The 12,864-nt window shown below is 41.5% G+C and overlaps 1 protein-coding gene across 1 annotated transcript in view; it reads left to right on the top strand.

Annotated features, from left to right (window-relative positions):
• Window positions 1-12,864, top strand: part of SCLT1 (sodium channel and clathrin linker 1) — a 295,900-nt gene that overhangs the window by 179,413 nt on the left and 103,623 nt on the right. The window contains exons 15-16 of the mRNA XM_089672201.1: window positions 8,120-8,191; window positions 10,992-11,066. Coding sequence (XP_089528327.1) covers window positions 8,120-8,191; window positions 10,992-11,066 — 147 coding nt within the window. The remainder of the gene's footprint in view (window positions 1-8,119; window positions 8,192-10,991; window positions 11,067-12,864) is intronic.

Genomic DNA, 12,864 nt, shown 5'->3' with positions numbered 1-12,864 from the left:
GAGATTAGAGAAGCGCCCAAAGACAAGCGTACAAGAAATTAGAGGGGGAAGTTACCGTAATTGAGGAGAGCTTGAAAATCAGCAGAATCGCTATATGCTCACCAGCATGTCCATGGAGTGTGAGTTGTTTCATAATCAGGCCAAGAATTTTGAGAGGGGGGGGTGGCTGGTGGTAAATGGCAGATACCAAATGGATAGTTTTAACTGCTCACAATTTTCTTCCACAAATGCATGGAGATGTTTTAGGCATGCCCCTTACAGGCATACCAAGCATGGTTGCTGGAGCCATGCACAAACATTTATTTGACAGTTTATATAAGGGCAATTTTTATGCAGTTCATGTTTGCGCATCCTTCCACCTTCTAACGTCTTTAGCTTTAATTCATTTTCCACTGTATGTAGCCATGCTAAGGGTAACCAAAGAGCTGGCTGGAATGCATCAACCTTAATAGTATAATGCTTAATTGTTACATATTTTCATGAATACAGTATTTGTTCTCAGTTCTTTTGGATAACCTGCATTGTGTACTGATCCTTCACCAGGGAAAAATAAAAACTTATTCTAATGAGAAAAATGTACCTAATTGGTCTATATTGTAACCCACAGTCTATTTTATCAGTGTGCCCATCTTTCCAAAGTATATTTTAGTTTTTTGTCTCTAGTGAACATCTGCTATTTTGCTGTGCATGGAAGGAATTTCTTCTCCATCTGTGGCCAGATTCAAGTCTGGACCTTATTTATCAAAGTGTCTTTTCCTGTATTGCCTCAGAGTAAGCAGATACATATTTTTTATTTTCCATTATTTTTAATCTAATTGGTTGCAGTGGGGCAAGACTGATTGTCTGGGGCAGTTCTTTACACAGATTCTTTGATTAATGAGGCCCACAGTGTCTTACCACTTATAGCATTTATAGCAATAGATTTGTTGTTTGCTATTGTCCAGAAATATATAGAAAAGCCAACCAATATGATTTCATAAGCATTTCTGAAGTTGGAAAATCTATTAAAAGGAAATGCATGTTGCAGTAAATAGGATTTTGGAGTTGGACTAGGTCTGCAAGGAACAGTATCAGTCTGCTCATAAGAATCTTTGCCCAGATATTAGTAATAATTCATTAACCAAATCAGTCTATTGTTTTGATATTTTGACTTGGGTAGTATTTTTCAGTGGGCTAATAGGCCTACTGAGGAGGTTTGTTATCATTTGATAAAGTGGCAAAAATAATTGCTTGATCCACTGCAAGTTTTGTAAGTTTGCCCACTTACAAAGAAATGAAGGGTCTATAATGTTTTACTATAGGTGTATTTTTAATGATAGAGAAAGAATATCAACCAAATATCCAGAAAAGACACATGATACAAATGTTATAAACTGAGTTGCAGTTCAGTGAGTAAAATAAGTATTTGATTCCCTACCAACCTACCAAAATTCTGGCTCCCACAGACTGGCTATGTGTTCATGTGGTACACAGATTATGTCAATTTAAGAAGGTGCTCCTAAAGACAACTTGTAATGTGTATAAAAGACACCTGTCCACAGAATATCTTTCTTCCATTGAAACCTCACCACCATGGGCAAGACCAAAGAGCTGTCAAAGGGCATCATGGACAAGATTGTAGACCTGCACAAGGCTGGAATGGGCTACAAAACCATCAGCAAGAAGCTTGGTGAGAAGGAGACAACTGTTGAAGCGATTATTCATAAATGGAAGAAATACAAAGTAACCATCAATCATCAATCAGACGATATTAGCTATGTATGCCGTCGGTATAATAAATGGACACTATAAGTTGCAATGATATATGTGTTGAGGCAATCAATAAAAAATGCTAAAAATTGCTAAATATTAGGGGAACTATACTATATAGCATCCCCAGACATTGTATCATTATTGATACATTATTTACAATTTGATACAATATCTGGGGATGCTATTTAGTATAGCATCCCCTAATTGTTAGCAATTTTTAGCATTTCTTATTGATTGCCTCAACACATATATCATTGCAACCCTAGTGTCCATTTGTTATACTCGGCCAATCGGATCCTATTTAAATCATCATACTATCACCAGGGGCAGGTTTTGACAAAGAAGGTGTGCTTTGAAACGCATTACCGCCCCCTCCTTGCCTTCCCCCTCCTCTCTTCCTACATTGTATGGAGATCCACAAGGCAGTGTCAGCTGAGTTTGACAGCTGTCAAACTCACTCCTCCTATGCCAGCCGAGGGATTCTGAATGGTTATCTACTTGAAATTTCTTTGCAATCTGCACCAGAGCTGTTTGACAAGAATTCTACACATGAGTGTACTATTTTTTTAATTGTTTAATTAAACTACATGTATTGCTGACAGAGATCCCGCACTGCTGTTCTTCTGTTTTTTCAATCTGTTTCTGGATCTTCCTGGATCTATTGGTAGCTGCAGGATCTTTTGGGCATTTTCAATCCATCTGCTCCCACCATCTCCAAACTAATGGACATTGGAACTTGAAGGTTGGGATTTGTAGTGTGCTAGATGGGTTTGTGATTGTTTTTGTAGTTAAGGATTTAGAGAAGATCTGTAAAGAAGAGTGGACCAAAATCCCTCCTGGGGTGTGTACAAACCTGGTAACCAGCTACAAGAAATGTCTTACCTCTGTGCTTGCAAACAAGAGTTTCTCCCCGAGTACTGGGTCATGTTTTGCTTGGGGACCCAATACATATTTTACTTGCTGAACTGCAGCTCAGCTTTGTAACATTTGTATAATTTTTATCATATTTTTCTGGATTTTTGGTTGATATTCTGTCTCTATCATTTAAAATACACCTATGATAAAAATTATAGGTCCTTCATTTCTTTGTAAGTGGGCAAACTTACAAAATCTACAGGGGATCAAAAAACATTTTTCCCCACTGTAAGTAGAGTTAATACTCAAAAAAGAGGTTTAGATATCATTAGGCTGCATCGGCTGTATCACTTAGGCTACATGAAATCACTTAGGCTACATGAAATGACAGCATGTGGAGGCTGTCCAGCCTCCACATGCTGTCATTTCATGTAGTATTGCTTTTTGTTCCTCCAACTTTTTCCTTCTACTACTGAAGTTTGGGGTATGATATATCGGCTAGGTATCTTTTCTGCTTGACATTTTCTTATCTCTAAGGCTTTATCCCTCCATATGATACACAAGGTGCTCTAGCATATGAGTAATTTTAGCCATATGTAAGTTACCCTTCTCCTTAACTAATTTACAAACATGTTTTCTTATCCCATTTTCACACTTTTATTTTACTATTCATAATATTTTTTCAGGGGAATAAACACATTTTCTGTATCCTGTATATCACTTGTGTGTGAGGGTGACTGGACGCACAATCTTTTTTTCTGGGTCTCCAATGAAGTGTATGTCTCGGCTGCTGAGCTTTGAGCCACCTGTTGAGTCAGTTCCTGGGGCTCCATATTGGATTTTAACTGAAGCGCACATTACTTGCTTTCTAGACAGAATGAATCTTTGGTCCCTTTTTAGGCTTTAGAAACAACTTGGGGCTGCCGTGGATTCCAATCTTAGAATTCGGTGTTGACAAGTAATTTGCCTTGTTGTGTGCTGAGATGTCCAATGCTTTAGCTGGAACTTCAGATTATGCATTCTTGATTGTTCATGACCAGACCACATCTTCTTATAAACCTCTTTAAGAAGCAAGATCAGTATAGATTTTGTTAAGGAATGTGCAGTATTTGACTAATAAATTGTAATGCCACCCTGATCATAGAAAAATAAACAATCATCTTCAGGCAAGCTAAATACAGGTTTTTTTTGCACGGATTACTACTGCAGTTCTGTTACATTTTTCACATACTCTTCCTTCCCACACACACACTTTTTTCCTTCTATTTTTCTCTTGATCTTTTCTTGTTTTTTCTTTGTTCAAGTTAACCCTATTGCTATTGGGGGTCACTCTCAAGGACTATTCTTATTATAAATTATTATAAATTGGAAAAACCCACTGCTATATTAGAGCCTTAATAAACGTGGAAGATACTGAATAATAAGTATAAAAAAATACTCTTGTTAGCTAAAGACATCAGTGAAACTACCCTATTTTCTGCATGCTGTATGGGGTATAATGTTTCCTGAGAAAAGCCATTCAGCCATCACTGGTATATATAACTTGAAAATGTTACTTTCATTTTTCTTATTTACCTATGAAACTCTTCAGTGCAGTGCAGGACCCTATGAATATATTGCTATAATTGAATACTGTAGGTCAAGTGTAAAGACAAGCTGCAGATAATTCCCACATCAATGCCAGGTAGAAAGCTGCATTTTGAATGTGAACTTTGAGGATAGTAAACACTGAGGCCAAAATGGGAGGACTAAGTCTAATTTGTAGGAAATATCAAAATTGGGCAGGGGAGTGAATGAAATCCAAATTCCACAGAGTTTGTAATGTTTGTTGTAGAACATTTGTTTAGGCTACATAGTTCTTAGCTTGTCTTCTTTCTACCCTCTGTAATATGACATTATGTAGGCTCAACATTCCTTAATACTTCACAAAGAATTTAGGCAGAGCTGAAGCTAGGCAAGTGTGTTCAGACAGCGTAAGTCCTGTATCCTGCTATGGCTCATACTGTCCAGGGTGCTCTGCAGCACCCTATAATCATAATACAAACTAACGTCTTGGAGATAGAAAATTGCAAGCAAGCACATTCTAATGTATGCATCCACTGCATTAAATATTAAACGGGAATATAAACCTACACAGCGCTGCAAAAAGAAATCTGGCCACTCTGCAGAAAGATCATCTTAAGTTGGTGCTGGACACTTTTTCTAAACTGCTGGCATTAAGTACTAAGTAAGAGATGCCAAGTGTTGTAAAAGTAACAGAATCAACACTTGTAAAAGGCTGTGCTTTTTCGCCAACAGGATACTGCATATTTTTAAATTCTACATGTTTTATATTACTCCCTTTCCTTGAAATGTAGAGCTGTCAGAGTGGAAGCACTAAGATTAAAATGCAGAAGTCTACTTTTACATCCTTTCCTGTGTCCGGATATACCGGTACACATTTTTTATCCAAGTGTAAATGGCTTTCCTCAACTTAGTTATTTCATACTGTATACCAGGGTTATTGAATTAAAATTAGAGGAGGTCCGATCACTAAAATTTTCTTTCAGCCAAAGTCCGAGTCTCAAGTTTGTGCTATGGCTCATAAAGATTGTAGTCACTGTGGGGGAGATTTTCTAAAGCTTGTGCACTCAGAATCTGGTGCAGCTGTGCATGGTAGCCAATCAACTTCTAATATTTATTGTCAAGTTTCAGTTACAACATTCCTACACCAGTTGTCCCCATCAGAGTGCCCATTACATAATGTTCCCCCAACAGAGGGACCCCTTACATAGGATTTCACCGTAAAGAGTGCCCCCATTAGAGTGCCCCTTTACATCAGGTATAACATCACAGTGGCCGTTTACATCAGCTGTACCATCAGAGTGCCCCTTTACATCATTTGTGTTCACCAGAGTGCCCCTTTGTACCATATGTGCCCATCAAAGTGCCTCTTTACATCATATGTGCCCATCAGAGTCAACCTATAAATCCCATCCAAGTGAATAGCATATCTACATATATCCAGTAGCCAGGCTCGGGCAGGAGATGGGAAAAGGAAGCAGCTGCAGGGGGCAAAATCTGGTAGAAGGAAAGAGCAGCAGGGGGCTGGAGCTGAGCTGAGAAACTTGCTACAGAAGGCAGGACGCACATGTGATGTCATTGGATGCTGGGACACCGGAGGTCCCAGCAAATAATTACTGCTGTGCAATGGGGAGACCGACACCTGAATGTCCGGTAGGTTGAGTTGCAGGGCAGGTGCAGAAGGTCAGGGCAGCTTTGTAATTGGCATAATAGTGAGCTGTTTAGCTTCAGTTTATGGCAATAGTGCTTTTGGGTGCCACTAAAAAAAAGACAATGTGTGCACGCTCGAGCACACATGCCGCAGGTTGTTGATTTTCAGTCTGTTGCCTTAAATCAGGGGTCCTCAAACTACGGCCCGCGGGCCACATGCGACCCGCCAAGGCCATTTATCCGGCCCACCGGCAGGGGCGTATTTGCCACGAGGAAGGGACATTAAACTAAGTACAGGGGCGGGCAGGGGGCTGCTATATCTTACCTGGCTCCAGTCCCAGTCCCACGATGATCCAGTCCAGGAAGCGTTGCTCCTTCATTCACTCCGACCACTCCCTCACTCGATGTTCGCGCTGCCGCTCGGCTCCGCCTCCTCACCAGTGATTGGGCGCCAGAATTTTAGCTCCGGAAAGGCACACAGGCGGCCAATCACCTGCGAGGAGGTGGAGCCGAGTGGCCCCGCGAACATCGAGTGAGGGAGAGGCCGGAGTGAAGGACAGCTGACAGGTAAGTGCAGATGGTGCTGCTGAAACCAGGTATGCTGGCTGCAGCAGCACCATGCTGGAGCAGGGGTCAGCAAGATAAGTGTCAGTGGGAGGAATAGTGCCCCATCATTGGTGTCACTGATACTAATGATGGGGCATTATTCCTCCCACTGACACCAATGATGGGACACTATTCCTCCCTCCACTGACACCAACGATGGGGCACTATTTCTCCCCCCACTGACACCAACGATGGGGCACTATTCCTCCCCCCCACTGACACCAACGATGGGGCACTATTCCTCCCCCCCACTGACACCAACGATGGGGCACTATTCCTCCCCCCCACTGACACCAACGATGGGGCACTATTCCTCCCCCCCCACTGACACCAACGATGGGGCACTATTCCACCCCCCACTGACACCACCGATGGAACACTATTCCTTCCCCCACTGACCCCAATGATGGGGTACTATTCCTCCCACTGACACAAATGTTGGGACACTATCCCCCCCCACTGACACCAATGACGGGGCACTATTCCCCCCCACTGACACCAATGACGTACTATTCCTCCCACTGACACCAAAGATGGGGCACTATTCTTCCCACTGACACTATTGATGGGACACTATTCCTCCCACTGACACCAGTGATAGGACACTATTCCTCCCACTGCCACCAATGTTGGGACACTATCCCCTTCCCCCACTGACACCAATGACGGGACACTATTCCCCCCCCCCCCTACACTGACACTAACGATGGGGCACTATTCCTCCCCCCACTGACACCAACAATGCTGCACTGTTCCTGCCCCCCACTGACACTAATGATGGGGCACTATTCCTCCCACTGACACCAATGATGGGGCACTATTCCTCCCACTGACACCAATGATGGGGCACGATTCTTCCCACTGACACCAATGATGGGGCACTATTCCTCCCACTGACACCAATGATGGGGCACGTTTCTTCCCACTGACACCAATGATGGGGCACTATTCCTCCCACTGACACCAATGATGGGGCACGTTTCTTCCCTCTGACACCAATGATGGGGCACGTTTCTTCCCACTGACACCAATGATGGGGCACTATTCCTCCCACTGACACTAATGAGGAGGCACGATTCTTCCTACTGACACCAATGATGGGGCACTATTTCGCTCCATAAGACACACTTGGGGGGAAATGTCTGTGCGTCTTATGGAGCGGCCGGCCCAGTATTCCCGCCGCCGTTGTATGTCCGCAGTCTCTGGTCATCTCCTGTACTGTGTCCGCATTTGTTCTTAGTTTTTTTTTTTTTAAACTATAGTCCAGCCCTCCAACGGTCTGAGTGACAGTGAACTGGCCCCCTGTTTAAAAAGTTTGAGGACCCCTGCCTTAAATTATAGAGACCCTATCTGACAGACTTTCAGTGAAATAATCCTCACGCCACAACCACGGTGCAGTACCACTAAGCAGGAAGATAAAACTGCATATATAATGAAAAAATGTGGTAACCCCAATATTAATATAACGTCAATAAATCCATAGAAACACATTTTTTTAAATATTCATATATGAATAAGGTTATTTACATTAGGCTGAACCTTTCATATTTTAATAAGCCTATAGTTCCCTTCTGAAATATATAAGCATCTCACACTGCCTATAATTTACACAGTCTGTATCACCTCACCTTGCTTATTTCTTAGCTCTTGTGTCCTTTATCGGTGTACAATGTATGTCATTTTCTTGCTTCAGGTCGAAAATGCCAGGAAACTTTCCAATGTACAGATTTCGCGGTTGACTGACGACATCTCTGCTTTGCAAACAGTATGTAGAGTTTTGTTGAGTGTGCCAATTATTTCTTTACTTTTTCACTCCATACATGTATTTTTACATGGGAAAACATACACACGTACAGTATATGTGCCATACACAAAATATGTGTATACATTTGCAATTTGAGAAAAGTCACATTTTTAAAAAAAATTGGCTTAGACATATTGCTGAATTTTAATGTGTTATACATTTGCATAACTTCAATAGATTTTCTTTTTAATACAGCTGAAAAAGGTTCTTGCAAGTTTGCAAATGACTCATTTAAATTAAAAGTGATTCTCTGTGTTATAGTTTTGTCTAAAATGTGATATCCTATATTTTCAAGGCAAGCTAAATAGGTCTATAGTCAGTACGACTCCTTATCATTCAGCACTGCTTAGTGCTCATTAAACACAAATAGTACCATTTAACACTTAAAGGATAATTTGAGAAATGACTAAAATCTGTGGATAAAAGTGTTTTCCTTTTCCTTTCATTTACTATAGTGTGAATAGAGTTAGGCCATTTAGAATCTTGCAAGATAATTTCCGTCATCATGCAGCTTCTCAAGAAGCTATTCCCTTAGGATAAAAATATCCCCGAAAACACAGGCAAAAATCATTACTTCTGACTTTAACCAAGGGATCATGCATAATCTTAGTGTCAACTTACTCTTGAGTTACAGTAGTTACAAATACATCTTTTTTTTTTCTACAGTAATTTCTTCTTAGGATCTAATTAGGACATAATGTCCATAGCAACCAGGCCATTTATTTTCTCATGGTAGACTGAGCTGCTGCGGTCATAAGCTCTTTTGTTTCTGCAACAGCAGCTGTCCATGTTTTTTGGAACAATGATAAATGTTGGTAATATGCAGCAGAAGTTATATCAAAGCTATCAGATATTAACAAAAGTATATGAAAATGATATTAAAGTTATCCTGCAGTCATGTTAAAATTTGTAAGCAGACAGGAGACTCTAAGTGATTCCATAAGGCTAGCAAGCATGCAGTAGATACCATAGCCACTAATTTGCACTCACCAAAGGTTACCAGATTTTAAACCTTAGACCTCAGCCAATAGAAAAATGTAATTGTTACAGCCAATAAGGAAAGGAGGGATGATGTCATTGTATCCAAGAAAACTGCACATTGACTTTACCTCCAGATATCAGATTTCCAATCTGAGTTTTCACAGCTGTTCTCAAGAGATTGGTTGATAACTGTGATATGAGAGAGGGGGCAAAAAGATCTTACAACAGCCTTTATGCATAGCTACTATTAGGCCCCGGTCACATCAAGCCCAACTTTGAAATCGTGCAACTTCACTGTAAGTCGCACGATTTCAAAGTCAGGTGAAATGCCGATTTCAGACTCGATTTGCAAGGCACAATTCACTAAGCGGTATCTTACCACTTCCGAGTATGCAGTAGGATACCACATAGCATTTAAAAAAAAAAAAGGTTTGAATTCACTAAAAAATGCTACTAAAATACCGCATGAATTATTTTATCAAGTCATGCGGTATTTTAGTAGTAAAAACCATGCGTTAATGTTTCAGCTGTTAGCGGGGTTCCCCACTGACAGCTAAATGTAAAAGAAAGAATTGCCAGCAATTAAAAAAATAATAAAAAAATGGCATGGGGACCCCCCTCCATCCATACCAAGCCCTTTGGGTCTGGTATGGTTTTTGAGGGGAACCCCCACGCCAAAATTAAAAAGAAAAAATGACATGGGGTCCCCCCCAAAATCCATACCAGACCCTTATCCGAGCATGCAGCCCAGCAGGTCAGGAAAGGGGGGGACGAGCAAGCACCCTCCCCTCCTGAACCAAACCAAGCCACATGCCTCAACATGGGGGGGTGCTTTCGGGCAAGAGGGCTCCCCCCCCAAAGCACCTTGTCCCCGGCTGGGAGCCAGCATCGGGAGCGGAGCCTTTTTTTATTTTTTGCAGGGCGCCAGCGTGCATCGTGATTGACGTTTGATCTACTTCGGGGGACATTCTTTTATTTTCCTTCTTTCAATAAAGGACTTGTCAAAAACTATCTCCTGTCTTTTTTCACACTACACTTTTTTTTTTTTTGTGAATGGGTAGTGGTACCACGTACCCCATACTCATTCACATGGGGGGGAGGATCTGGGGGCCCCCTTACTAAAGGGGGCTTCCAGATTCCGATAAGCCCCCCACCTACAGACTCTCACAACCACAGCCCTGGGTTGTGGGGAAGAGGCCCTTGTTTAGGAGATTTCCTGACCTGCCAGGCTGCATGCCCGGATAAAGGTCTGATATGGATTTTGGGGGGAACCCCCACACCGTTTTTTTTTTTTTAAATTTTGGCATGGGGGTAGGGAGATTGGTAGGGATGGAGGGGGGGACCCCACGCCGTTTTTTAAAATTATTTTTTAATTGCCGGCAATTAAAAATTTAGTGAATTCAAGCTTTTTTTTAAAAAATGTTATGCGGTATCCTACTGCATACTCGGATGCGGTAAGATACCACTTACAGATGTCTATGCAAATTGCACCAAAAGTAGTGCATGTACTAGAAATCGGTGCGGCTCCAACCAAGTCGGAACCGTACTGATATGACCGCTCTAATAGTGGACAATAGGGTGCGACTTGGCATACGATTTGCAAGTCGTAGGGCATGCAAATTGCATGCCAAGTCGCACCCAATGAGACCGGGGGCTTAAATGGGATTGCAAGTGGAATAGCATAGTTAACTTCACTTTAAATAAACTCATATGTTTGTAAACATGTTAGCACCTATTGTATATTATTTGGTTAAATAGGAATGTGCCTTTTGTTGAATAGGAATGTGGTGAGAAGCAAAGCCTTATAGAACGTCTTTTAAGAGAGAAGCGAGCTGCAGAGGAAGAGCTGGAGAAGGTAAGACCAAGTTCTAGAGTCCTGGTGCCCAACTTGTGGCCCGCCAGCTCCCTGCATGTGGTCTGCAGGCTACTGGGCACAATATAGAAAGCAGAGTGGAAGCAGGGTGCGGGGCACTGGAACGATCTTTATGTTCCAGTGCCAGCGCTGAAAGAGAGACTGTACTGTGAGTGGGGTTTTCTCCATCCACAGTACAAGTAAAGTCTGTCTGGGGAGAGAGAGCTGTGTGGGAGCGTGTGATCGGGTAAGGGTGGGGGTTTAACCATTAGCCTATAGTCGTTTGGCGGCCGCAAACATGCTTCAGCTCTCCGGGTGCACGCCATTTTGCGTGCTCCCGCACATGCGCAGTTCGCGCGGTTCCAGAGCCGTGCAGCGGCGCGATCTGTCACCGGCCGTGTACCTCGGACACGGCCGATGACAGATCTGAGTACCGGCCCCCGTTTCCGGTACCATGTGACCTGCTGTGACCAATCACAGCAGGTCACATGACAGTTGTATACAATGGATGGCTTCATTCATGCCATCCATTGTGTACTAGTGCCTAGCTGTGAATGGTCACAGCAGGTCACATGTCATGTGATTAGCTGTGGCCAAATCACAGCTAAGCACAAAAAAAAACCAAAAAAACAAAAACCTGAATGAATCGATTTCATTCAGGTTAATGCTTGCTTATAGCAAAGTAATTCTTTGCTATAAGCAAATTGTGTAAAAAAAAAAACAAAAATACTGATCACTTCCCCAAAGTAGTACAATGTTACTATGGTAACATTGTACTACTTTGGCCATAGTAAAATATGAAAAAAAATCTTAAAAAACTTAAAAAAAAATGTAATAAGAAATTAAAAATAATAAAAAAAAATTATATTTTTTCTTTTTCATACTGTCACCAGTCAGTGTCCCTGTTCACCGCCATGCCAGTTATATGATGACGCTGTACTGCACTGGTGACAGTATGTAAAAAAAAAAAATAGTGAAAATTATTTTTTAAATTTTTTCATTTTCCGAAAAATTATGACAAAAAAAATACAACTTAAAAAAACTCGCCATTCCTCTTATGAAGTACGTCGGACTGTCTACTCTGCAAAAAGGGGTCATTTGGGGGATATCTGTACTATTCTGACATTCTTGGACCTCAAGAAATTAGATTGGATGACAGTACTTCAGGATTGATCAATATTCAGATCTATACCATAGTTTGTGAACTCTATAACTTTCCTACAAACGAAATAATACATCCTAATTTGGGTTATTTTCACCAAAGACATGTAGCAGAATACATCTCGGCCTAAATTTATGAAGAACAATTATTTATTTGTAAACTTTTATTACAGAAACAAAGAAAAACGTGTTTTTTTTTTTTCAAAATTTTTGGTCTTTTTTTGTTAATTTCGCAAAAAAGAAAAACCCCAGCAGTGATTAAATACGACCAAAAGAAAGCTCTAGTTGTGTGAAGAAAATGATAAAATTTTAGTTTGGGTACAATGTTGTATGACCGCGCAATTGTCATACAAAGTGTGAGAGCGCTGAAACGTGAAAAATGGCCTGGGCAGGAAGGTGTAAAATTGCCCGGTATTGAAATGGTTAAACCTTAACTGCCATGTCCAGCAATGTGGGAGGAGATTATGGCAGGGTAACTTTCACTATCATGCCCAGCAATGTGGGGGTTAACGTTCAATGCAACGCCCAGCATTGTGAAGCGCGGTGGAGTGTGGAGGGTAGCTTTCATTTTCATGCCCAGCACTGTGGGTGGTGAATATGGGGCAAATAACTTTCACTGCCATGCCCAGCAATGTGGGGG

This window comes from Staurois parvus, unplaced genomic scaffold, assembly GCF_062004578.1.
Source record: "Staurois parvus isolate SC_StPar_1 unplaced genomic scaffold, SC_StPar_1.0 ptg000122l, whole genome shotgun sequence".
NCBI lineage: Eukaryota > Metazoa > Chordata > Amphibia > Anura > Ranidae > Staurois > Staurois parvus.
The sequence above is the reverse complement of the archived record's forward strand: the minus strand, read 5'-3'. Positions and strand labels throughout refer to the sequence as shown.